The sequence below is a fragment of the Mastigoproctus giganteus genome, chromosome 3, assembly GCF_048544385.1.
Source record: "Mastigoproctus giganteus isolate SK-2022 chromosome 3, ASM4854438v1, whole genome shotgun sequence".
In the NCBI taxonomy this organism is placed as follows: Eukaryota; Metazoa; Arthropoda; class Arachnida; order Uropygi; family Thelyphonidae; genus Mastigoproctus; species Mastigoproctus giganteus.
In genome coordinates, this window is record NC_143577.1 from 30362355 (window position 1) to 30386560 (window position 24206).

General features: G+C 35.6%; 1 protein-coding gene across 3 annotated transcripts in view; it reads left to right on the top strand.

Annotated features, from left to right (window-relative positions):
* Positions 1-24206, top strand: part of LOC150087839 (alpha-aspartyl dipeptidase) — an 85181-nt gene that overhangs the window by 42272 nt on the left and 18703 nt on the right. The window contains exons 6-8 of one of the 3 annotated variants that reach the window (XM_090369228.1): positions 7000-7059; positions 12452-12534; positions 21232-21665. In XM_090369228.1, the coding sequence (XP_090225354.1) occupies positions 7000-7059; positions 12452-12534; positions 21232-21295 (207 nt within the window). In that variant the 3' untranslated portion in view covers positions 21296-21665. Of the gene's footprint in view, positions 1-6999; positions 7060-12451; positions 12535-20831; positions 20950-21231; positions 21666-24206 lie in introns of those variants that run through there. The other 2 variants (XM_090369229.1, XM_090369230.1) reach the window with 2 other exon arrangements.

Consider the following 24206-nt stretch of genomic DNA (forward strand, 5'->3'; position numbering starts at 1 on the left):
AGGGATACTTTAATTTTAACAGCCCTGTAGTTTTATTTAAAGAATATGTACTAAATTACCATTTGATCCATGCACTGAAGTATATGGCCATCGAAATACTTTGCTTCCATAAACCATAGCCATGCTGTGTCTCTTGAAAAGATAGTATGTGGTATGGTTTATGATGATTTTATTTAATTTAGTTTAGTTTTTCATTAAAGATTTTTTTTTATTTTCATTTTATTCTTATTTTAATTTTTTATTATTTTTTATATTATTTTATTCCATATCAGCTGACACAATACATAAAAACAAATACATATGGACACCCTCCTCAGCTGTAGCTGCTTAGTACTGGTTGGAGCATAGAGTACTGTTACATTCCATGTAGTTGTTATTCTATTAAGAAGCTAGTAATTGAACTATAAATATCTGCCCAAATTTGTTGGCATTTCCTTACACTGAGGTAGAAATGTACTGAAATCTTTACCCAGCTGAACCCTAGCAATCAATAGACAAAACTAAAGAAAATCTATGGCTAATTTTATTATTATTTTATTATTGTTAACTACATTTTTATTTAGTTTCTTAACATCTACAGTAGGATAGCTGAGATATATACATAGTGTTTCAATTAAAATGCATCAGAATTTATCTTGCTTATGGCTATTTGTTGTCTGTACCCTTTTTTGTCAAATTTGTGCTGAAATTTTTTATGTTAAAATTGGACTAAGTTACTACCATTACTAAATTATAATTTTATTTAATCAATGTTTTTTTTTTTTTTTTTTCCAGTAGGAATGTTGTTCACAGTCTTCAGTTTAGTCTAAAAGTGTCACCTCTGTACTTCTGAAACAAACATAAACAGACTTTATTTGAAGAAAAACAAACAAGATTTGTGTGATGCCTGCTCTTCAGTACATACATTTAGTTGTGAATGACTGGCTGATTGCAGTTGTGTCTTGTCTCCTCATGCTACAACTGTTGTATTCGTTTTAATTTTTGTTTCAAATGAAAGTACCCTAGTGGCTCACATCTGGTGAGTATGGGCTTGGCAAACCCAGGGTTCCGAGCTGGATATCATCATTCTTCTCTTTCTTGGTGATTCCCTTCTACTTCTGACTCTCTCTCTCTCTGTAATGCAGGAATTTTTTTTTTTTTTTTTTTTTTTTTGCCGGTGCAGCATAAGCCTCAGGCTTCCTTGCACCATATGGTTAATAATAATAATAAATCAGTTTAGTTTGTTTCTGAGATGGAGTTTTTAGACTAAGTTGAAGATGGGGAACAACTTTCCCATTGAGGAAAAAAGCAGTTAAAAATTGTTGTTTTTAGGCACATTCACATGTGCGTGTGTACACATAAACATCTGTTGTCTTCACTATGTTTCTTTGTCCATCTGTCTTGACCCTCAGTGGATGGATTTTCCTGAAAATTTTTATTTAGTTCATCTTGGAAGGATTTGTCAAGCCAATCCAAATTTCATTAAAATTGGGCAAATAGAAAATCCAGCAATTATTATTTCTATTTTTTTAAAATATAGTCTGTATGGATAAAAGAAATTCATTGATTAAACATGGTTTTAATGCAGTACAGTTTGTGCACACTTTGCGTATATTGTTAAATATGACTTGTGAATGTGGTGTCACCCGTGGAGAGATATGTATATCTCTACTATATAAAATTATAAAAATAGCAGTGAAATCACCATAATTTATCTGTAATAAAACTACTATATAATATTGGTGTAAATACACCATAGTTTACCCATAAATTTAACTACATAAGTAGTTAGATAAGTTATAGAATATCTTAAATACCGCTGTGATTGGACTAAGTTCAATAGCAAAGCTTAATTATACGGTACTCACCTTAGATGATCTGCAGTGGTTACTTGAGGAGGGTTGGAAGAATAATTTTGGGGTTTAAATAATTTAGAGTTTATATGGGTTAATCAGTAAGGATACGGGATTAAATTAATTAAAAATTAAAACAGAATTAAAATATGCGCAAGGAAGTAGAAGTGCATGACTCCATCCTTGGTTGTCATTGAGAACTCTAAAATATGTGAAACCCGGTGGGCCAAAAGTCATAACAGTTGACTTTCGTTTTTTTTAACATCGTCAGTTGGCAATATTAAGTGAAGAGAGAACGCATATTGTATTTAAAAGAATTTCTATGTTCCCGTGATGCTCTTTGTGACATGTGGGAATCTTAGATGTGTGAGATTCCGGACCGGGGAAAAGCTGGAGGGTAGTTTCGCATTTATGATGTTTAATTTAGAGTGACGGCGGAACCATTCTATAATGAGGGCTTCGTATTGAAGAATTTTGTAACTAGTTTTTAATTTTATAATGGTAATAGCTGAATCAACTAGAGGGGTGTGGTTGTGGGAATGTACATGTAGAGTAAGTTCAGTACTGGATTGCCCTGTTCTGAAACTGTTGTAGTTGTAATAAGCTCTTGAGTTAGAGGTTTTTGTGGAACCGAACTTGGTAGTGGTGCTTCCGATGTAGCAATTAATTAGCAGTTAACAATTAATTTTTCAATGACAACCATGGACGGAGTCGTGCACTTCTACTTCCTTGCGCATATTTTAATTCCTTTTTAATTTTTAATTAATTTAATCCCGTATCCTTACTGATTAACCCCATGTAAACTCTAAATTATTTAAACCCCAAAATTATTCTTCCAACCCTCCTCAAGTTATTTGTTTGTTATTTGGTTTTTAGGAGCATTAGCAACTAAGGCCATATTGCTCCGGGGATATGCGGTGGTCATTTCCTGACCTTTCCGCCTCCGTATTTGGTGGGCACGGGCTTGAACCCCGGTCTAATCAAGAAGCGTGTGCTACGCACTGCTGCTTCTGCCCACCTGGCTACGGATGTGCCCCCTCCTCAAGTAAGCCCACTCCTCATACACTGCAGATCATCTAAGGTAAGTACCGTATAATTAAGCTTTGCTATTGAACTTACTACATAAGTAGTGTAAAGGCATCATTTGATTTTATCTCATATTGTGGCTACCTTCACAACGAGATACCAGGTATTGCACTGCTTCGAATAAATAATGGTTCTCTAGTAGAGGAGACTATCGTTATTTATTCTCAGTGGGCACCGCCACCTAGATGTGTTTCGAAGCTTGTTGGCTCACTCATCGGTGGGTGGGCAGGCAGGTACCCTGATAATGCAGACGTGCCATCATGCTTGCGAAGTTAATTCCACAGTATGAGAGATGCCAAATGGTGAACATAATGATAATATTTTAAAGTCTAACTGCACAAGACATAATAAGTTATGGGTCGAAATTAACTATATAATATCGGTGTAAATACACCATAGTTTACCCATAAATTTAACTACATAAGTAGTGTAAAGGCATCGTTTGATTTTATCTCATATTGTGGCTACCTTCTGGTATTAGGTATAATACCTAATACCAGAAGGTAGATACACCCAGAATCACCACTGGTGGTGAGAATAAATAACAATAGTCTCCTCTACTAGAGAAGCGTTATTTATTCGGAGTAGTGCAGTACCTGGTATCTCGTTGTGAAGGTAGCCACAATATGAGATAAAATCAAACGATGCCTTTGCACTACTTATGTAGTTAAATTTATGGGTAAACTATGGTGTATTTACACTGATATTATATAATTAATTTCAACCCATAACTTATTAAGCATTGTGCATTTAGTCTTTTTTTTTTTTTTTTTTTTTATGAGAACCCTAAACACGAAAGGTATCAAAACCTATAGTACTTAGTACCATGCATTGGTTGAAGGAGAAGTATGGGGAGAGGAGGATGCCGGAAACGTTGCTCTAGAGACTAAACATGGGTTTCACCACTTCAAGCCTCCAATAAGCAAAGTGGTGGTATTTTTAAAAGTACTAAAACTACGAAAGTAGTATGAATCTCATCGATTTAATTGTATCTCATATTGTGACTATTCCTTCACAACGAGTTACCATATATTGCACTACTTCGAATAAGTAACGCTTTACCAATAGCAAAGACTATTGTTATTCTCAGGTACTATATACACCAACTGGCATCTCCCATATTGTGGAATTATACTTCACAACTGGGTTGGCATGATTGAAACACTGGGATACCTACCTGCCCACTGATAATAGGCCAACTAGCCTTGAAATTGTGCCATCTGGGTGGTGGTATTCCCTGAGAATAAGTAACAATAGTCTCTTCTATTGGTGAAGCTTTACTTATTCGAAGTGGTGAAGTACATGGTAATTCGTTGTGAAGGAAGGAATAGTGACGATATGAGATACAATCAAATCAATGCCATTCATGCTATTTTCATAGTTTTATTACAGATAAATTATGGTGATTTCACTGCTATTTTTATAGTGTGTTACCAATCCATAACATATTACGCCTTGTAGCATTTAATTTATCAATATCTCTACTATGTATATGCATTGCATTGACATCGCATTAGAAACACCCCCTTATGTAAGAATGAATTGGTCTGTGACACTGATGAAGGCTCAAAGTCAGGAACAGCTTACATAATATTGTAATTCATACACATGAAAATCAGTTTTTCAGTGTCTGCTAAGAAGAATGGGTCAGTGTTGAGATCTTTCCAACTTCAAATATGGAATGATTGTGGTGGTAAAACATGCAGGCGCTAGTATCTCAACAACAGAAAGGGAACTCCCTTTCTTTGGTGTAATGAGTCTACCATGACTGTCTCAACAGTCATGGTAGCCAAAGGTAACCAGCCAACAGTCAAGTGTGGTCAATGCTTGTGGCAAGTGTCATGTGTCTCATCTAATAACACAGAAGCGATGCAGCACAGTGGCTGCATCCCTGCTAACTACTGAGTACAATGTAGGAATAGCAAGACCAATATCCATATGGCCTATGCATTGGATTTTAGCTCGTATAAGCTATGACCGTCAACAAATATCAAGACCAATATCCATCATAGATACCCATGCTCACTGCAAGACACAACAAATTACATCTTGCATGGGCATATCAGCACCAACACAGGACCACCAATATATAGAAATCTGTTTGCCTGATCTAAAAAATCTTGTTTTAACTCTATCATGATGATGGGCATATCCACATTTGAAGAGATTAACACGAGGCTATGGCACCTGGATGCACCATTGGTGTTCATCGGGCTGGAAGTGGCAGTGATGTTATGGTTTGGTGCCTATTTTCATGGCATTCCCTGGGTCAATCCACTGTTAATCAGCAGGTCAACTGAATCCCCCAGGGTTCAGTGTTGGTCCATTCTTGTTTTCTGTATTTATTAATGATATTTATGAAGGTATATCAGGCTTAATGTCTAAGTTTGCAAACGATATGAAGGTTGGCAGGGTTGTTAATGACACTAATGACAGTACATTACTGCAACAGGATCTAGAAAAGTTGAGCAGATGGGCTAAGAGATGGCAACTGAAGTTTAACATTGACAAATATAAAGTACTGCATATGGGTAGCAGTAACCCCAGAGTAACATATCAACTATGTACTATGTAGTCAGGGTGGTAGAGAGTGAAAAGGACCCGGGGGTAATTGTGCAGTCAGACATGAAGTTCTCTGAGCAGTGCAAACAGTCTGCAAGAGTAGCTCATGGTGTTTTGTCAACGATATACAGGAATTTTTCTAACAGGGATAAGGAGGTGATAATCCCCTTGTATAAGTCAATGATCAGGCCACGGATCAATCAGGCAAGGATCTGGTTACCTTGATTACTGCATACAGGTCTGGAGGCCTCATTTTAGGAAGGATGTATAGCTGCTGGAATGAATACAGAGAAGGGCAACAAGATTAGTGAATGGAATGAAGGGTTGCTCTTATGAAGAAAGGCCTAAGTTCTGCAAATTACAGTTTCTGGAGACTAGCCACACTCTTGCGAGGTGATCTGATTGAGGTGAGGTGTATAAGACCTTGAATGGTTTGAGCAAGCTCAATGCTGATGTGATTCTTCCTCTAACCCAGATTAATCGCCTGGGGGGACATAAATTCAAATTAAGGAAAGACAGTTATAGAACAGATGTGCATAAATTTGCCTTTAGTCAGTGGGGGGGGTTGCTATCAACTTCTACAAACTTCCATCTGTCATTGTAGAAGTTGATAGCTTAAATAAATTCAAGGCAGAACTAGACAAACATTTGGAGCGAATGGATGGGTGAAATGGGAAGTTTTTTTTCTTGGCCGATGCTGTATAAGCTTGCTTTCTTGCATCATATGCCTCTACTAATGCTAATGCTTTTTTATCATCACGGACCAAGTACACCTCTCTTCATGATGACAGTGTATCCAGACAACACTGGTGTCTATCAACAAGACAGTGACCAGTTACCAATCTGCCGGACATTGTTGGCATCTATCATGCCAACAATGTCCGGCAGATTGGTAACTGGTTTCAGGAACATGACAGTGAATTCTCCATTCTCCCATGGCTGTCCAATTTCCAATCTCAACCCAATTGAGCATGTTTTGGACCTATTGGAAAAGGACATTCGATGCTATGACCATCCACCTGACAATGTGCAGGTATTTCTGGATGCATTCTGCAACACATAGGTAGAACTATCATGGGATATCCTGCAATACCTTTTGAATTCCATGTCAATATGTGTACATGGCTGTGTTATGGGCAAAAGGTGGCCCTATGAAGTATTATATAGGTGGTGCTAATGCAAAGTCAACTCATTGTGTGTGTGTTAGAGAGAGAGAGAGACTTAAAAAAGCATATGGAAGGAGAGTAATAAATATACAGTTGCAATTAAACTGAATAGCTAGATTTAGAGAATGTAAAACTATAGAGTTTTATTAGACATTCTATTTAGTTATAATCTTATTAGTTTATTGATAATATTTTCTTATTATTCTGTAATGAATTCCATTTATTAATCACAAAAAAAGAAAAAAACCTATCATTCCTGAAATATATTTATTTTATCATTCTAATTATTTATGTGACATTATTAATGTACATATATATAGATATATGTATATCAGGATTTTAATTCTTAATAGGAAACAAGAGAACAAAGAATTAAAGAATATCATCAGATTCCAGATATGCCACCTGTACTGGTATGTATCACTTTATTTTATATACCTTACACTACACATTTTTTTCAGCTTAAAAAATAATACTCTCTATTTTATATTTGTAACCGTTATACAAGGTATAGTAGGATAAAAAATTTTCAAAACTGAATTTGTTAAAAATATCTGAACATTAAATATGAAAAACCTTTTATTTTATTTTGTAACTTAGAATTTTTAATACAGTCAATTCCAGTTATTTGGGATACATCGGGACTAGTGCATTTTGGCCCGATTAAGCGGCTGCCCCAATTATGCGAAGTTTCACATAAATAGTTCAAAATACAGCTTTACAATTGATTTTCTGTATGATCAAATCACTTTACGATGGACTCACCATAGCAAAGTCCCGTTTACTATAAGATATGTAGTAAGCGCTGGTCATTGTGATCACGTTTGTGAATTAAAGTTTAATTCTATTAAACAGCGATTCTAATTAGTGAAAATAGGAGAAATATTATCCACAGGCTATAAAAGTAAAGATATACTGTATTAAGCACAAATTTACACTTTATTAGTTTACCAATTAAAAAATTAAATGATATGTGAAAATCGGAAGAATATTTTCCACAGGTTAGCAAAATAAAAATAAATTTATGCTTACATGCATAGTTTAATTAATATGTACATACTAACTAGTTTATATTTCTGTTCACTGACATTTGTGGGTGGGGGTTAAAATTTAAAACAGTAAAAAAGATAAGCAATCAATAACAAAGAACACGGCACACACAAATTGCAAATAACACGATATGTGCAAGTGAGAACGGAGTAACGAAGCTTAAAAAATAGGAATGAAGAGCAGATTCTGAAAATTAATTTTTTTATATAATTCAAGCACTAACAGAAAGGCCAAATAAACAGGGGACTGCTAATTGTTTTTATTGTTTTATAGTTGTGACCTCCAGAAATCCGACCAAACCACGTGGTATGATCGGAGACAATCGTAGGGTAATCTCGAGTGCTGCGGTCTCCTGCCCCGATTAAACGGCAGGTTGTCCCAATTAAGCGAAGTAAACCCTGGCTATTTTCTCGATTGGGTTCTGTTCTTTAAGATTTGTCCCAAATAAACAACTGCCTCGATTAACCGGTGGCCCAAATAAGCAGAATCCACTGTATTAGGTGGCAATTTGGTTATACACACACACCACAAAGGTTATTTTTAGGTACATTTGTCTGTGCAGAAAAGTGTGCTATTGTCACCATGTCCATTCATTTCATGTAACAATAACTCCCAGTGGACAGATTTTCATGAAATTTTATATTTGAGTGTTCTAGAAAGATATGTTCAATCATTCCAAATTTAATTAAAATCAGTATTTATTTAAATTTCAGTTTTAAATAAAATTTTGAGTTATTTCTATATAAATATCTCTCTATACATATCTGTATAAATATATAGCTATAACTCAAAATATAAATGGATATATGTGCATATTTCAGTATTACCCAATAAGGAAATGTCAGATTGGCATCACATAATCTGACAATTTAGGACAATTCCAGTAAGATATCCCCCTCCCCACACACAGAGAAATTTCTATTAGTTTCAGACATTCAAGTATTATTCGAGAAGATAAAACCATCATGAAAAATCTTCAGTGTATGTTTTGTTAGTTTCTGGGAAGCTTTTAAGGCTAATAGTGATTCCATAGCCCCCACGTTTGAAAAGATGTAATATTTCATTTCCTGTTATCATGTTGATTAGTTTACAGTGTAGAGAAAGAGAGAGAGAGAGTGTTTATTATTTGAAGTAATCTCTTTCCTGTAAAAAATTATCAGTTCTTTAGCATTAGTAGAGGCGTATGATGCAAGAAAGAAAGCTTATGCAGCATTAGCCAAAAAAAAAAAAAAAAAACTCTCCCATTTCACCCCTCCGTTCGTTCCAAATACCTGTCCAGTTCAGCCTTAAATTTATTTAGGCTATCAACTTCCACAACAAAGGATAGAAGTCTGTTCCACCAACCAACTACCTGCTGGCTAAAGGCAAACTTCTGCACATCTATCCTACAACTGTCTTTCCTCAATTTGAATTTATGTCCTCTCAGGTGATTATTTTGAGCAAGAGGAAGAATTCCATCAGCATTGAGCATGCTGATACCATTCAAGGCTTTATACAACTCAGTCAGATCAGCTCGCAGGTGCCTAGTCTCCAGACACTGTAATTTGCAAAACTTAAGCCTTTTTTTGTAAGAGCAACCCTTTGTTCCATTCACCAATCTTGTTGCCCTTCTCTGTACTTATTCCAACAGCTCTACATCCTTCTTAAAATGAGGCCTCCAGACCTGTATGCAGTACTCAAGGTGTAGCCTGACCATTGCCTTATACAAGGGGATAATCACCTCCTTATCCCTGCTAGAAAAATTCCTGTATATAGTATATCATTGACAAGACACCATGAGCTACTCTTGCAGACCATCTGCACTGCTCAGAAAACTTCATATCTGTCTGCACAATTATCCCTAGGTCCTTTTTGTTCTCTACCACTGTCAGTGTAGTGCCACATAGTTGATACGTTATTCTGGGGGTTACTGCTTCCCATATGTAGTACTTTACATTTGTCAATGTTGAACTTCATTTGCCACCTCTCAGCCCATCTGATCAACTTTTCTAGATCCTGTTGCAGCAGCGTACTCTCATTAGTGTCCTTAACAACCCTACCAACTTTCGTATCAACTGCAAACTTGGACATTAAGCTTGATATACCATCATCAATATCATTTATAAATACAGAAAACAAAAATGGACTCAACACTGAACCCTGAGGGACTCCACTAATAACATTAGTCCACAATGAGCAGTGTCCATTGATTACCACTCTCTGTCTTCTTCCACTCAACCGTCCCTTTATCCATAGCAGCAGTTTGTCTCCAATGCCACACTGCTCAAGTTTGTTCAGCAGTCTTCCATGTGCAACAGTATCAAAAATCTTTCTAAGATCCAAATGTATGATATCAAAGTTCCCTGCATCCAGTTCCTTTGTGACCACATCATAGTATCCAATCAAATTGGTCAGACAAGACGTTCCCTTAACAAAACCATGCTGTCCGAGCTATAACTGAAATCTTTGATAATGTATGCATTGTGTTGAGCAAAAGGAGTGTAGTTAATAGGCCTGTGTAATGTATTCATTTACATTCCAAACAAGAGGCAAGAATTGCTTTTAAATTCTCATTCATTTCACTTAATACAAGTTCTGTGAAAATAATATTGCATAAAAGTCATAAAATATATATGTATGCTTTCACTATTTCTACCCCTTCACTATCATGACTGATGAAAGATAAAGAAAATCCTCATGAATACATGAGACATTTAATTGCAGAGGGTTCAGGTGCATTTTTGTTAACTATATCTTCAATAATAGAAACACAAACCTTGAATTTTTTATTTTATTTGCTTGTATGTAAGAAAAAGTCTTTACATAGTGGCATGGAATTTATGTTGTGAGAGTACTGCTATGAATTATTTCAATATTATACTACAAATAAACAGCACCTCTGATTAAAAAAGCAAATACTCTTTATTGTGTGATGCAGTTGTCCTCCCTTAGATGGCTATTTTGCTGCTTATTAGTACCTCTGCTATATGACAGTCAATGACAATTTAGTTCACAAGTATGAGAGATGGTAATAGTAAATTTACTATAATGAGCTAATCAAAGCTGACCATTTGTTGGCCCTTTACGAATTCAATAATAAATTTGCAGGACTAATTCTTATTTTACTGCATTCTTATAATGTTATTTGTGAATAATTTGGACTGTAATGCAGAGCTGGCATGATTTTTCTAACAAATAACAGCATCCTGCATTATGAGTTATAAGAGTACACCTTGTTTTGCTTAACTTGCTAAGATACTGTGGCCAAAGCAGCTAATGAGCCACAAAATAAAATCCCCACAAATAGACCTTTAACATGCAGCTGTTAATTCTCTTAGTGTTGATTTCGGGATTTTATGCAGAGTCCTTTTATGATATAATTCTTGTGAATTTTAACAGTAGCAAATTAAAGTCAGCATAAAGTTTACAGGTAAAATCTTACAATTTCTAACTTTAGTTAGAAATTGTAAGATTAATTGTAAGTTAATTAATTTATTAAGTTGTAAGTTGATTAATTGTAAGTTAATTTGCCTAATTAACTTCAGTGAGATAGTGTTCCCCATTGTCTATTCAGTCAAAAAAACATCAAAAGTTTGTTTTAAATTCCCCTCGAATGTGTAGATAAATTAGAAATGTTGCTAATTAGGATTAATTGTAATTAACATTTCATTAGAATTTTTTTTTACACTTTTTTGTAAATATTATGTTTATAAGTTGTAATAACACTAATAGGACAATACTGTCCATTAATGTGGTATTATGGCTTATGTATATAATATTTTTTATTCCAATAAAAATATAATAGAAACATTTAGAGGATGTCCATTACAATTATTTCGTAGATGCAGCTCTTCTGAATTATCACATATGCTTGGCTTCAAGACTGGAGGAAGGATGGATACATTCTTATTTTATACTTACTAAGGATTTTGAGAGTATTTTAAAATAAATTTTTGATGTTTTTAGGCTAAACAACCAGTGGGAAACAATTAACTAGGTAGATTTGAAAATTAGAAATAAAATTGCACATGTAAGTTTTGTGTCGATTTTAACAACTCATACCTTGAAAATTCACTCTATAAAACCTCCTAAAATAAAACTGCACAAATTAACATTAAGGTGCACATTAAGTGAAACACCATGTAATACTATAATACTACTATTATGATTTAGTTTTATTTTCAATATTATTTAAGAAAAAAAAAATAAAGTAGATGTATTCATACTTAGCTACTTTATAAGCTTCTGTTGATTTGGGTTGAAAAATGATCCTATATGATTACCTAGTTTATGAAATAATAATTGCTGTCAGCTGCATTTTATTTTTACAATGCTTATACTAATATTGACCAGGAAAAATCGTTAATGAGAAGTATTTATAAATGGCTGTACTTTAAGCATTTGAATTTGGTGTGGAAAAAGGGTTCTCTTGTGTTGACTTTATTTTTTTAAACCATATCTCTTAACTGATTAACATATTTTGGAAATTTTAATTCTATAAACATTTTTAGATTTATATAACTTCAAAAAAGTTACAGAAGCTATTTAACAAATACACTTGTATTTATAACTATTAGACTTGTATTACACTTGTACTACATTTCTGCCTTTAATATTCAGATTTTTGTAAAATTTTATTATTCTTTTAAATACTTATTGGTTGGTATATGGATTTTAATTAATATCATCTTAAAGAGTTGGTAATCATATTAACATAAGATCTTAGAAAAAGAAATTAAAATTATTATTACTGCACAAATTATTGCATAATTATAGGGCTTGAGAGAAGGCTGCATATTGCATGTTGAAGGAGACAAGGCAGTTTTAAAAGGTTTACAAGGAGCAAAGCTTTTCAGCAGGTAATATGTTATGATAATGTATCCTAGAAATTAGTAATGCAAAATTTTTCCTGTTGCATACCATATTAGTTTTTACATGCTTTTTGGTAAACCAAAATGTAATATAAGTGAACATTTTTTAAAATTAGGTGCAGTGGTTATATTCACCATTCACAGTCTGGGAACCAGACTGTGAATGGTGAATATAACCACTGCAATTGTGATCAATGATAACTTCAGTGGAAAAGAAAATCATGCCAGCATTGATTCACCAGCACTAGCAGTTCTCCTTCAGGACCTTATCACTTAAACATAACTTGTAACTGTCACTTATCTGATCATCTTCAAGGATGATTAGATAAGTGACAGTTATGTTTTAATAATACAAAATGCAATATTTTGCACTTGGAGCATAACAACCACAAAATTACTTACCACTTGAAAGTGTTGAATTAAAAACAATAAAGCAAGGAAGGGATTTTCAGGTATAATCCAAGAACACAAATTCTCCATGCAATGCAGACAGGCAGCAAGAAGAGCCTATGGTGCTTGTCTTGTCTATGATTTATCAAGCAGTTGCTTTTAGAGATAAGGAGGATATAGCATGAGCATTAGTAGAGGCATATGGTGGAAGAAAGAAAGCTTATATAGCACCAGTCAAAAAAAAAAAAAAAAATCCTTCTTGTTTCACCCATCCATTCACTTCAAAAGTTTGTCTAGTTCAGCCTTGAATATATTTAAGCAGTCAACTTCCACAACAACAGATGGAAGTTTGCTCCAGCAATCAACTACTCGCTGGCTAAAGGCAAATATATGCACATCTATTCTACAACTGTCTTTCCTCAATTTGAATTTATGCCCCCTCAGGTGCAGAATCTGGGCAAGAGGAAGAATCCCATCAGCATTGAGCTTGCTCAAACCATTCAAGGCCTTATACACCTCAGTCAGATCACCTCAGAGGTGCCTAGTCTCCAGATGCTGCAATTTGCAGAACTTAAGCGGTAACAGCACCCCTTTGTTTCCCTCACTAATCTCATTGCCCTTCTCTGTACTTGTTCCAGCAGCTCTACATCCTTCCTAAAATGAGGTTTCCAGTCCTGTATGCAGTACGCAACGTGTGGCCTGACCATTGCCTTATACAAGAGGATAATCACCTCCTTATCCCTGCTAGCAAAATTCCTATACAGGGTGATTCACTACCAGTGCGACAAACTTGCAGGAGGTGTAGAGGACACAAAGATGAATCGGAATCACATAGCATTGCAGGGTTCGAAATGCCTTCGTCATGCGGTAGAGGACGTTGAACGGAAGGTCGCGTGAACAGCGATCCCGCTGGAAGTCAGCATTTGCGAACCATTTCTGTTGAAGAAACCAAGTAGCAAAAGTCCTCTGGAGTGGATAATCCGCAGGCTCCAATGATTGGACGCGTTGCAGATGGTATGAACTCATTTGGTTTGTTGAGAGTATCCTCCATACAGTGGATTGGGAAATGCCCAATCGTTGGCCTATCGCTCAAGTACTCGTACTCGGATTGCCTTCTGCAAGACGTAGGACATTCTCCTCATTGTCTGGCGTCCTCGTCGTTCGCTCTCGATTCATGGTACCTCTCGTGAAACAACCAGTCTCACGTAACCTTCTGTGCACACGTGCGAAAATCGTATGATAAGGAGCATGCCTGTGCGGGAAACGTTCCTGGTACAAGCGCATAGCAGTGCGCCCGTTACAGTCCGCAGCTCCATACGCAAGGTGCATGTCGGCCAGTTCAACGTTTGAATACTTGTCCATCCTACTGCCTCGGGAACCGGTTCGCAAATGCTGACTTCCAGCAGGATCGCTGTTCACGCGACCTCCCATTCAACGTCCTCTACCGCATGACGAAGGCATTTCGGACCCTGCAATGCTATGTGATTCCGATTCGTCTTTGTGCCCCCTACACCTCCTGCAAGTTTGTCGCACTGGTAGTGAATCACCCTGTATATCACTGACAAGACCCCATGAGCTACTCTTGCAGCCTGTCTGCACAATTACCCCAGGTCTTTTTCATTCTCTATCACCCTAAGTATAGTGTAAAGCGTATTTAGTGTCTAACAGCACCAGGGGTTTCTCCCATCTCTTTGTTGCTTCCATTGTTGGGTGTACCAGTTCACCGAGAAGGCTAGAGATTTAAAAATGTATGGATATTTTGTAAGTGTAACGTTGTTCATCTGGCCATTTAGCCACTAAATCCCTGTTGGGGCCCAATGTTGTCCACACTTGGCCCCGTGGAGGCAGACCAGGGACTCAGTAGTTTGAAATTTTTACTCTGGCAGGCCCTGTCACCTAGTTTCCTGAGATTTCAGTGGCTAGGGCCTAAAAAAAAAAAGTATGTAGGGGAACACTGAAGCTGGAAAAGCCAAAAACTGGTGATCGTGTTTAATTTGACATGTTTTAATTTAGACATGGGGGAATTTGCTTGCATATAGATAGAGTGCGGAGGTAGACTGAAGACTAGGGGGAAAGATAGAAGTATGGGGATGTTAGGGAAGGCGACCTCAATCAGTCAGTGAGGCAGGCCCATGCCTCACCAGAAGAAGTGGGGTGGCGCAGAACTCAGTATTCCAGATGGCACTGGCAGCAGAGCTGCAGGTTGTCAAGGTCGGTGCAGAGGTCTAAATCAGGTAAGTGTCATATCCAGTGAAGACATTGTTCCTGGCACACAGGCCACGTCCAGGTTGTACTATCAGTTTTGTTGCTAGGTTTGGTTTGGTCATGGGTGGGTGTATAGCTCGGTTGCTACTGAAGAGACATTCGATGTCAGTATTATGTCTTAGCTGAGTGGGAAAGTTTTTTGTCTCTCGAAGAGATCGTGGACAAATATCTTGAAGGCATTGTAATGCCTTTCATCACTCAGGATGTGATGTTCCTGGTGTAGTGGCAGGTAATATATTTTTGTTATTAGCTGGCATCTGAGATTTTTGTGTAGTTTGCATATGTACATTAGGTGCTCCCAGCTTTCAGGGAGTCCACAGTGACATAGTGGGTTGTTAGTGATGCCTAGGATGGAGAATTTCTCCCTAATTGGTCTGTGTCCCGTTAACAGGACGGTAGCATATAGACCTGGAAAAAACCAGTGTGGCGACTTTGGGTAGTTCCTTTTGACATTGGATATGAATTTCCTAGTGATGTCCCTTGGTGGAATTGGTTCAATGGTCCTGCTGTATCCAAATTAGGTGAGTATTAAGTCATCTTTTCTCCATCGTGAGGGTGTTTGTTGGGTCTGTGGTATAGGCAAGGCAGGATACTGTTCTGCCTTTTGTGAGTGTAGTATGTGTAGTACTGCACAATTGGTATGTTACTCTGGGGTTGTTTATGGCATAGTCTTGGTGCCCCATAGCCTTAGTCACTTTTGCGCCAATAAAATCGAAATCCAACCAACCAACTTTGAGGTTAAATAGTTCTGCTATACAAGGTGTTTCAAAATTGCATGGAAAAAATGTAAGGATGTACTCTACAGCTAAAAATAAAAAAAAAAGAAGTTCCTATAAACATGTCACAAAAGTTTTTAATTCCAAGATATTAAACAGTAACCATACATTAAAAAACTCAAAAGAGAAACTGAAAAAAAACCTCTAAAAGGAAAACATCTAAAGAAGTTGTCCAAAAGGTCCCCCATTTTGTTCAGTGCAGCATTTAGTACAATGAATTCATGATTCTCTGGCATATGTTATCATTTTGGGACTGTTCTTATGGTTCATTAGCTTCCAAAATGAAATTTCTCAGTTTGTATTGTGTGGTAATAAATGTAAAAGAAACCATGGATTTCATATGACCCCTCACACCTAGTAATGTAACAGCATAATGGTGTTATTATAGTGGCTATTGTACTTTGTATTTAAAAAGTTAGAGATATCACAAAAAAAAAAGTGGACTGGTACATAAACCACATCTTCTGCTGATTTTTAATATTTTATGGGAACTACTGGAAGACAATCAAAATTTTCTTCCAATAGCTCCCACAAATTGTTCAGTAGAAAATGTGGGAATTTCAATTTTGAAATCCTTTGTGGTAAAAAAATAAGGAACAGTAAGATTGTTCCCAAGAACACTACACCAAACGTTAAAGAAAAGGCATATTGATAAAGAGACTGCACATGGAAGACTACTGTACAAATTGGAGCAGTATGGCATTAACGGCAAGTTGCTACAATGGACAAAAAGGATGGTTGTGTGGAAGAAGACAGAGTGGTAATCAGTGGGTACTGCTGTACGTGGACTAACGTTATTAGTGGTGTCCCCCAGAGTTCGATGTTGGGCCCATTGTTGTTTTGTATATTTATCAATGATTTGATGAAGGTATATCAAGCTTAATGTCAAAGTTTGCAGACAATACAAAGGTTGACAGGGTTGTTAATAACAGTAATGACAGTATGCTGCTGCAACAGGATCTGGAAATGTTGGGTAGATGGGCTGAGAAGTGGCAACTGAAGTTTAACATTGACAAATGCAAAGTACTGCATATGGGTAGCAGTAACCCCAGAGAAATGTACCAACTATGTGGTGTTACACTCATGGCAGTGGGGAATGAAAGAGACCTAGGGGTAATTGTGCAGTCAGATATGAAGTTTTCTGAACAGTGCAGACAGGCTGCCAGAGTAGGTTAATGGGGTCTTGTCAATGATATACAGGAATTTTGCAAGCAGGGATAAGGAGGTGATTATTCCATTGTATAAGGCAATGGTCAGGCCACACCTTGAGTACTGCGTACAGGTCTGGAAGCCTCATTTTAGTAAAGATGTAGAGTCGCTAGAACAAGTACAGAGAAGGGCAAAAAGCCTGGTGAAGGGAACAAAGGGGTGCTCTTATGAAGAAAGGCTTAAGTTCTGAAAATTGCAGCTTCTGGAGATTGGGCACCTGTGAGACAATCTGATTGAGGTGTATAAAGCCTTGAATGGATTGAGCAGGCCCAATGCTGATGGGATTCTTTCTCTCACTCAGATTACAAACCTGAAGGGGCATAGATTCAAACTGAGGAAAGACAGTTGTAGAATAGATGTGTGGAAGTTTGCCTTTAGCCAGCGAGTAGTTGATTGCTGGAGCAAACTTTCATCTGTTGTTGTGGAAGTTGATAGCTTAAATAAATCAAGGCAGAACTAGACAAACATTTGGAATGAATGGATCAGTGAAATGGGGAGGGTTTTTTTTTTTTTTTTTTTTGGCTGATGCTTTCTTGCATCATGTGCCTCTACTAGTACTGACAGTCACATTTGGGTTTTCTTTGGCCCAAGTGTGAATATTTTGAAAGTTGAGAATTTCATTTCTTGTAAAACATGATTCATCTGTAACCAGAACATGGCTGATAAATTGAGAATCACATTGCAAAATGAGCCGCTGACAACAGTTTCTGCATTTATTCATCTTGTGGAAACAATTGTTTTCACTATATACTTCCAGATCATTTATGCAATCTGGCAACCTTCTGGTAAGACTAATATATTATTTAAACAGCATGTTTTGCAGATTATCCTGATCAAATCTCTTGAAATAAAAGCACTTACCTAGTAGGGTTTAGAATGTATTTATGACTAATTGGGTCAAAAATTTGGCAGATGTATTTCTCCTCCCTTTCTTTGGTGATTGTAATCCTGCAGTTGAAACAACACAAACACACCAAATTGACATGGTTTCAGTTTGGTATTTTGGTGTTTCTGTGAAGGATGAAGCAGAGGAGAAAACATCAATAAAACATGATTGTTTACTCCATTAATATAGATTCTAAACCCGAGACAGGTGAGGCACTTTTATTTCAAGAAATTAACCTTTTGGTGTTTATGGTAGGAGAAACTTTTTAAGTGTTAACATTTATTGTTTGTCAAAATCTCTATTGGTGTTTTCTCATAATGGTTTCATCATACCTGTTTCTCTAAGTCATCTCTCCAGCAGCAAATGTTTTATGATCTGATACTCATTGAATTGGAATTTTTCACTGTATTTGTGAACATCAGCTGTGAAAATTCTAATGAACCTCACTGTAAATTAAAAGCATATCAGTTAACTCAGCAAAAATTAACAAATTTATAATGTTTCCCAAATGCTGTAATGTAAAGTTAGACAGCCATGGAACCTGAAAGTCAAGAAACAGATGTTGATACTGCTAGTATGTAATCATCACACTGGTTACCCACAACTGAATAATTAGTATAATTCATGTAGTAGAACAATACTATTTATGTCAGTGTTAGTACATATTTTGTACTGTTTAAATCCCATTTTATACAGTCACATTTTTATGACAAATTTGAATATAAAAATGTTTTGCCATTTTACAGTTTGTAATTTATAATTAATATCTTGGAAATAAAGACTTCAGATGTAAGCTTATTGGAATTTTTTTCTTATTTTTAGCTGTAGAATATGCTCTTACATTTTTTTCATGCAAGCACCCTATATAAGGTAATTGTTGTTATTTTGTTATTTGGTTTTTTTTTAGGAGCATTAGCAACTAAGGCCATATTGCTCCGGGGATATGCAGTGGTCATTCCCTGACCTTTCTGCATCCTCCGTATTTGGTGGTCACGGGCTTGAACCCCGGTCTAATCAAGAAGCATGTGCTACACACTGCTGCTCCTGGCTACGGAGGCGCCTTAAGGGAATTGTGAAGCCATACTTGGAATGCTGTGTCCAGGTATGGTTGGTTGTTAGGAATTTTATGGTGCATCAGCATCTAAGGCTATTGTGTGCCAACCAGGTATGGGGGACTTACCTAAAAAGACAATTGAGCATCTTGAAAAGGTTCAAATAAGTAGCATCCCTGGTGAGATTAGTCAAATGGTGTCCATATGAGGAGAAACTGAATATGTGGGTTAAAGAGCATGGTAAACCAGGTACCGGTTTTCATATTCTCTCTACTTTGTGAGCTCCTTTGACTTGTATTTAAATACAGTCAAAGGAGGGGGTCATCCCAGAGTATAAACAGAAAATTATTCATTTACCTTTGAAAGCATCTAGTTAGGATTTATAAGGCTTATAGTTGCTTCATGCGCCATATGGTCAATATTAATACTAACCATTGTTTAAAAGTTCACTCGAGACAATAGTTTTCATTCTGAACTGGATGCCATCTAAGAAAAATAAATAAATTTTCTGTTTACTCTGTTTATACTTTTCATAGAACCAAAGATTCCAAGGCATCTTTGGTTCTATGAAAAGAAAAAAAAAACCTTCTGAGAAATACAATTGAACTCAAAATATGTAAATACATGGGAGGGGTGGTCCAAAAAAGATTTGTATTCACTAGAAATAGTAGTGTTAGAAAGATGAACTCTTTTTTTTTTTTTTTTTTTTTTGTTTGATACCTTGAAATCTCTATAGCAACCATGCAAAAAGTTTGGTCAAAAATGAACTGTCAGATTGGTTTCAATCTGACAGTTCATTTTTTTTTTCTTTGCAATGCTGAATGAAGTGAAGTATCACAATGAACAAAGTGGAATACAGATCAGTGATTTGGTACCTCTTTCTGCAAGGAAAAATACCCAAAACAGTCCACAAAGAAATGGTCACTGTTTATGGAGAAGATTGCCCAGGTTACAGTGTTGTTGCACATTAGTATAATTAATTCAAGTGTAGAAGTACCTCAGTGCATGATGAAGAAATCCCAGTATGCCCAGAAACTGCTGTAATAGAAGGGAGTGTTGCAAAAATTGAGGCATTAATCTTAAAAAAAAAAAGAAAAAAAAAGGTTCTTGTTTATACTCTGGCACGACTACGAGGTCAGTGGAATTAACAATAAATCATGGATACAAATGTTAATCGTATTTACCAGTCCCATTCCACTCAAAGTGCATGCTATTTCACTCACGCTCCTGACCACTCGGCTATGTCAGGCCTTGTATTAGATCAGTGTATTAGAATCAAAGAACTAGCCACAAAGCTCCAAATTAGTGTAGGGTTTGTGGAGAAAATCATCCATCAACTATTCCATATGAATAAAGTGTCTGCTAGATGGGTTCGTAGACTTCTGCTTACCAGAAGGAAAGGGCACAATGTGCACATGAAATGTCGGTATGCCAGGAAAAGCAAGAGGAGTTTTTTCATGGCTAGTCACTGTGGATGAAACTTGGGTCCATCACTATGATCCCAAAACTAAAGAAATGTCAAAACACTGGAAGCATGCAGCAACAGCATTCCCCACCCATCTAATCAGATAGAAAATTTTATAAATTACCATCTATGTTATAAGTGTTTTAAAATTGCAGTATAGTCATGGCTTGGATGCTGATCATGTCATAGGCTTCAGTACTGTTGAAAAAAATTAAATAACCACTTGACCATTCCTTTTGTAGGGCTCAAAATTCTCCCTGTTCTTAGCCCAAGATTACCTATGACAGGGATGCAACCTGCTTGAAGATGAAGACTGTTGACCTATTCTTTAAAATGATGTGCTATGGTTCAGAGGTGGAGGGAAGAGAGAGAGAGAGAGAGAGAGAGAGAGTTCTAGTAAGTTAAAGATCACATCCTCATTTTCTGTAGAATTTGATGCTGGCTGTATCCATAGACAGCAAAAATAATTTTCACTGCTAGGGATACTGATGTCATTATGATAATAGGTATAAGTTATCTTTATTTTTGTATAATATATTCTTGAAATTGAAGTTAATTTAAAAAACTTTCTTCATTAAATATACTATTAAAGAGCCTTTAATTAATTAGTTACCTTTTTTTCTTTTTTTTTTTTTAATGCAGAGATAAAGAGCCAGTAGCGTATGAGGTTGGCAGTGATGTAAGTTTTCTACTTTCAGAATCATAAATAAGAACTTATTCCATCTGGTGTAGCTGACTGAATTTAATAAAAAAAATAAATAATTTAAAAATTCACTATCCTCTGATTTATGAAGAAACAAATGATGTGGTAATCCATAAATTGCCAATTAATTATTAATATAATGAAAAAGAAAATGATTTAAATTGTTTATGTGTAAAATTACTTCATTACATTAACTTAAATTATGTTATAAATATTATTTTTTGCCCTGAGAATTGCTGTGAATAAGGAAAGTGGCCTCATTTTATGGAATTTTGGATAAAATAATTTTTTATATATGTGATTGCCTATTAAAGCAATTTTGGAAATTATCATGAAATGTATTTAGAAAATAAAATTTAACTTCATGCTTTTATATATTCAAGCTACAAATAATTTCCACTTGTCTTTTCTTAGAAAATACATAGCTGCAAAATCATTGCATCTAATTATTTTATTTTTATTCTCAACTTTTTTAATTGAAGACATTGTATTCCCATTTTAGCACTTTCTAGAGCGCTAGCCCTAAAGAGCACTGTGAGCTGACCCCCCTTATAGGGGATATTTTTCACATTTCATCAATAACATTGCTTTATAAACACTGAAAAAAAAAAATCAATTACTTATGGAAGTTGAAAACCTGCACACTTAATTTACTATGCTTGATTTTTTGGCATCTTCAACTTTTTTGTTGCATATTATTAGAAAAAATGAAAATTTTTAAAAAGATTTTATAAAATTAAGACATATCTTATTATTGTAAACATGATAACTGTAGTATCAATATAATAATAATGTTATGATTAATTAAAATCACAGCATCTGTAAACAGCAGTCTTTCTACCATTAAAGCTTCAAGTCAAATATGAAATAAGCAAACATCACTTTCACCAGAAACAAGGCGCCTCCTTAGCCAGGTGGGCAGGAGCAGCAGTGTGTAGCACATGCTTCTTGATTAGACCGGGATTCGATCCCATGACCACCAAATACAGAGGATGCGGAAAGGTCAGGGAATGACCACTGCATATCCCCGGAGCAATATGGCCTTAGTTGCTAATGCTCCTAAAAACCAAATAACAACAATAACACCAGAAACAATGTCTATGAAGTAAACAGATTGCAAAATTAAAGATCAAGAGGAAGGCGGTTTATTCGGGGGGGGGGGGGCTTTTAAAAAAAAAGGTATATGAGAGGAAAAGCATTTTAAACAGGAGTGCTGCAGACATTAAAAAAAACATGGCACTTCAGCATATTAGACTAGAAGAAAAAGTATTTAAAGCAAGAATGTTATAATGGGACTTGTATACATTTATGATAAGAACAAAATTTTTAATCAACTGAGAAAATTTGCTTTTCCCCTTAATAGATTCCATTAATCAATGGAAACTTATATAATATCATTATATCAATTTCCATTTATATCAATATATTGATATAATTTCCATTAATATCAATATATTTTTATAATTTCCATTGATATCAATATGTTGATATAATGGATTTATATCAATATATCGATAGCACTAGCAAACCCAAACATTAAATCAATTTCCATTAATTTAATGCTTTGGGTATGCCAGTGATTTTTGTTCACTATGAAATCCTAATTAATATTGACCAAAATGTGTAACCTAAGCTAATTCAGCATTAAATCTAGCTGTCGGAAAACTGCATGTATTCAATGATTAAATTTCTTTTGTGAGGTAACAACTAGAGTAATCCCAGAGGAAAATCACATGATACAGCCTAAGCCAACTTACTTTGAACTGAACAGAAAGTTTTATGGAAAAATTTCCATAAAAACAATAAATCAAATATAAGAAAAATGTACACACACAAACTCCATTTGTTAAGACAACGTTTCATAATTTGTACTGGATACAAGTTAAAAGCTATATGGAAAACTATGAAAAATAAATGGCAAAAATGTACTTTAAAACCATTTAAACAACTTTGGAAAGCTTTTCACGTGTGATTTGTCAATTATGTGACAAATGTGTGATATTATGAGCTGTTTATCTCTTACAAGGTGTGGCTAAAAAGAAATGAGAAATTTCTTTTAAATCATTTATTATTTTAAATACACCAATTTAAATGTTATCCCCTTCAAAGTACTCTCCAACTGTGCCTATGCAGCACTCCATTCACAATTTCCAGGATCTAAGATATTGCCTTTAATTGCTGCATTGTGTTCTTCTGAATGTCTGCTAAGTCTTCAAATCATTTTCCTTTGAGATGAATTGTAATTTTCGGGAACAGAAAAAAAAGTCGCACGGTGCCAGATCTAGCGAATAAGATGAATGCTCCAATGTTGTGATCTTGTTTTTCATTAAAAACTCTCTCACTTTGATAAGGAATGACACGGTGCATTGTCATGATGAAAAACTATTTGCCCAGCCATAAATTAGGTTGTCTTTCGAATTTTTTCATAGTCTTCCTAAAATCTCACTGTAGAGTGTCTGATTAACACTCTGATTTGGTGGGACAAATCCATGATGAACAACACCACGACAAAGAAAACAACAAGCATGGACTTGATCTTTGATTAAAACATTCTTGCTTTCTTTAAATGGGGAAAAGAGAGAGTTTTCCACTGCATGCTTTGTTCCTTGGTTTGTAGATCATACTGAAAGACCAGGATTCATCTCCTGTTATCACTGAATCCAAAAATTTAATAACAATTCTTTGCTCTAAATTATGATCTCTTATTTTTCCACTGAAGAGTTAAAACTCTGATTCACTTAAAGAAGCACAGTTCAATCAAAACTTAACCAATTGCAACAAAACAAAAACTATACAGGAAAAAAACCAAGCTACAGCATGATATGAATGTTGTTGACATGCACAGTAGTAAGGTGTTGGTAAGCAACAATTCTCGTTTCATTGCTTGCATTTTCTATACTGTATTGTGATGTCA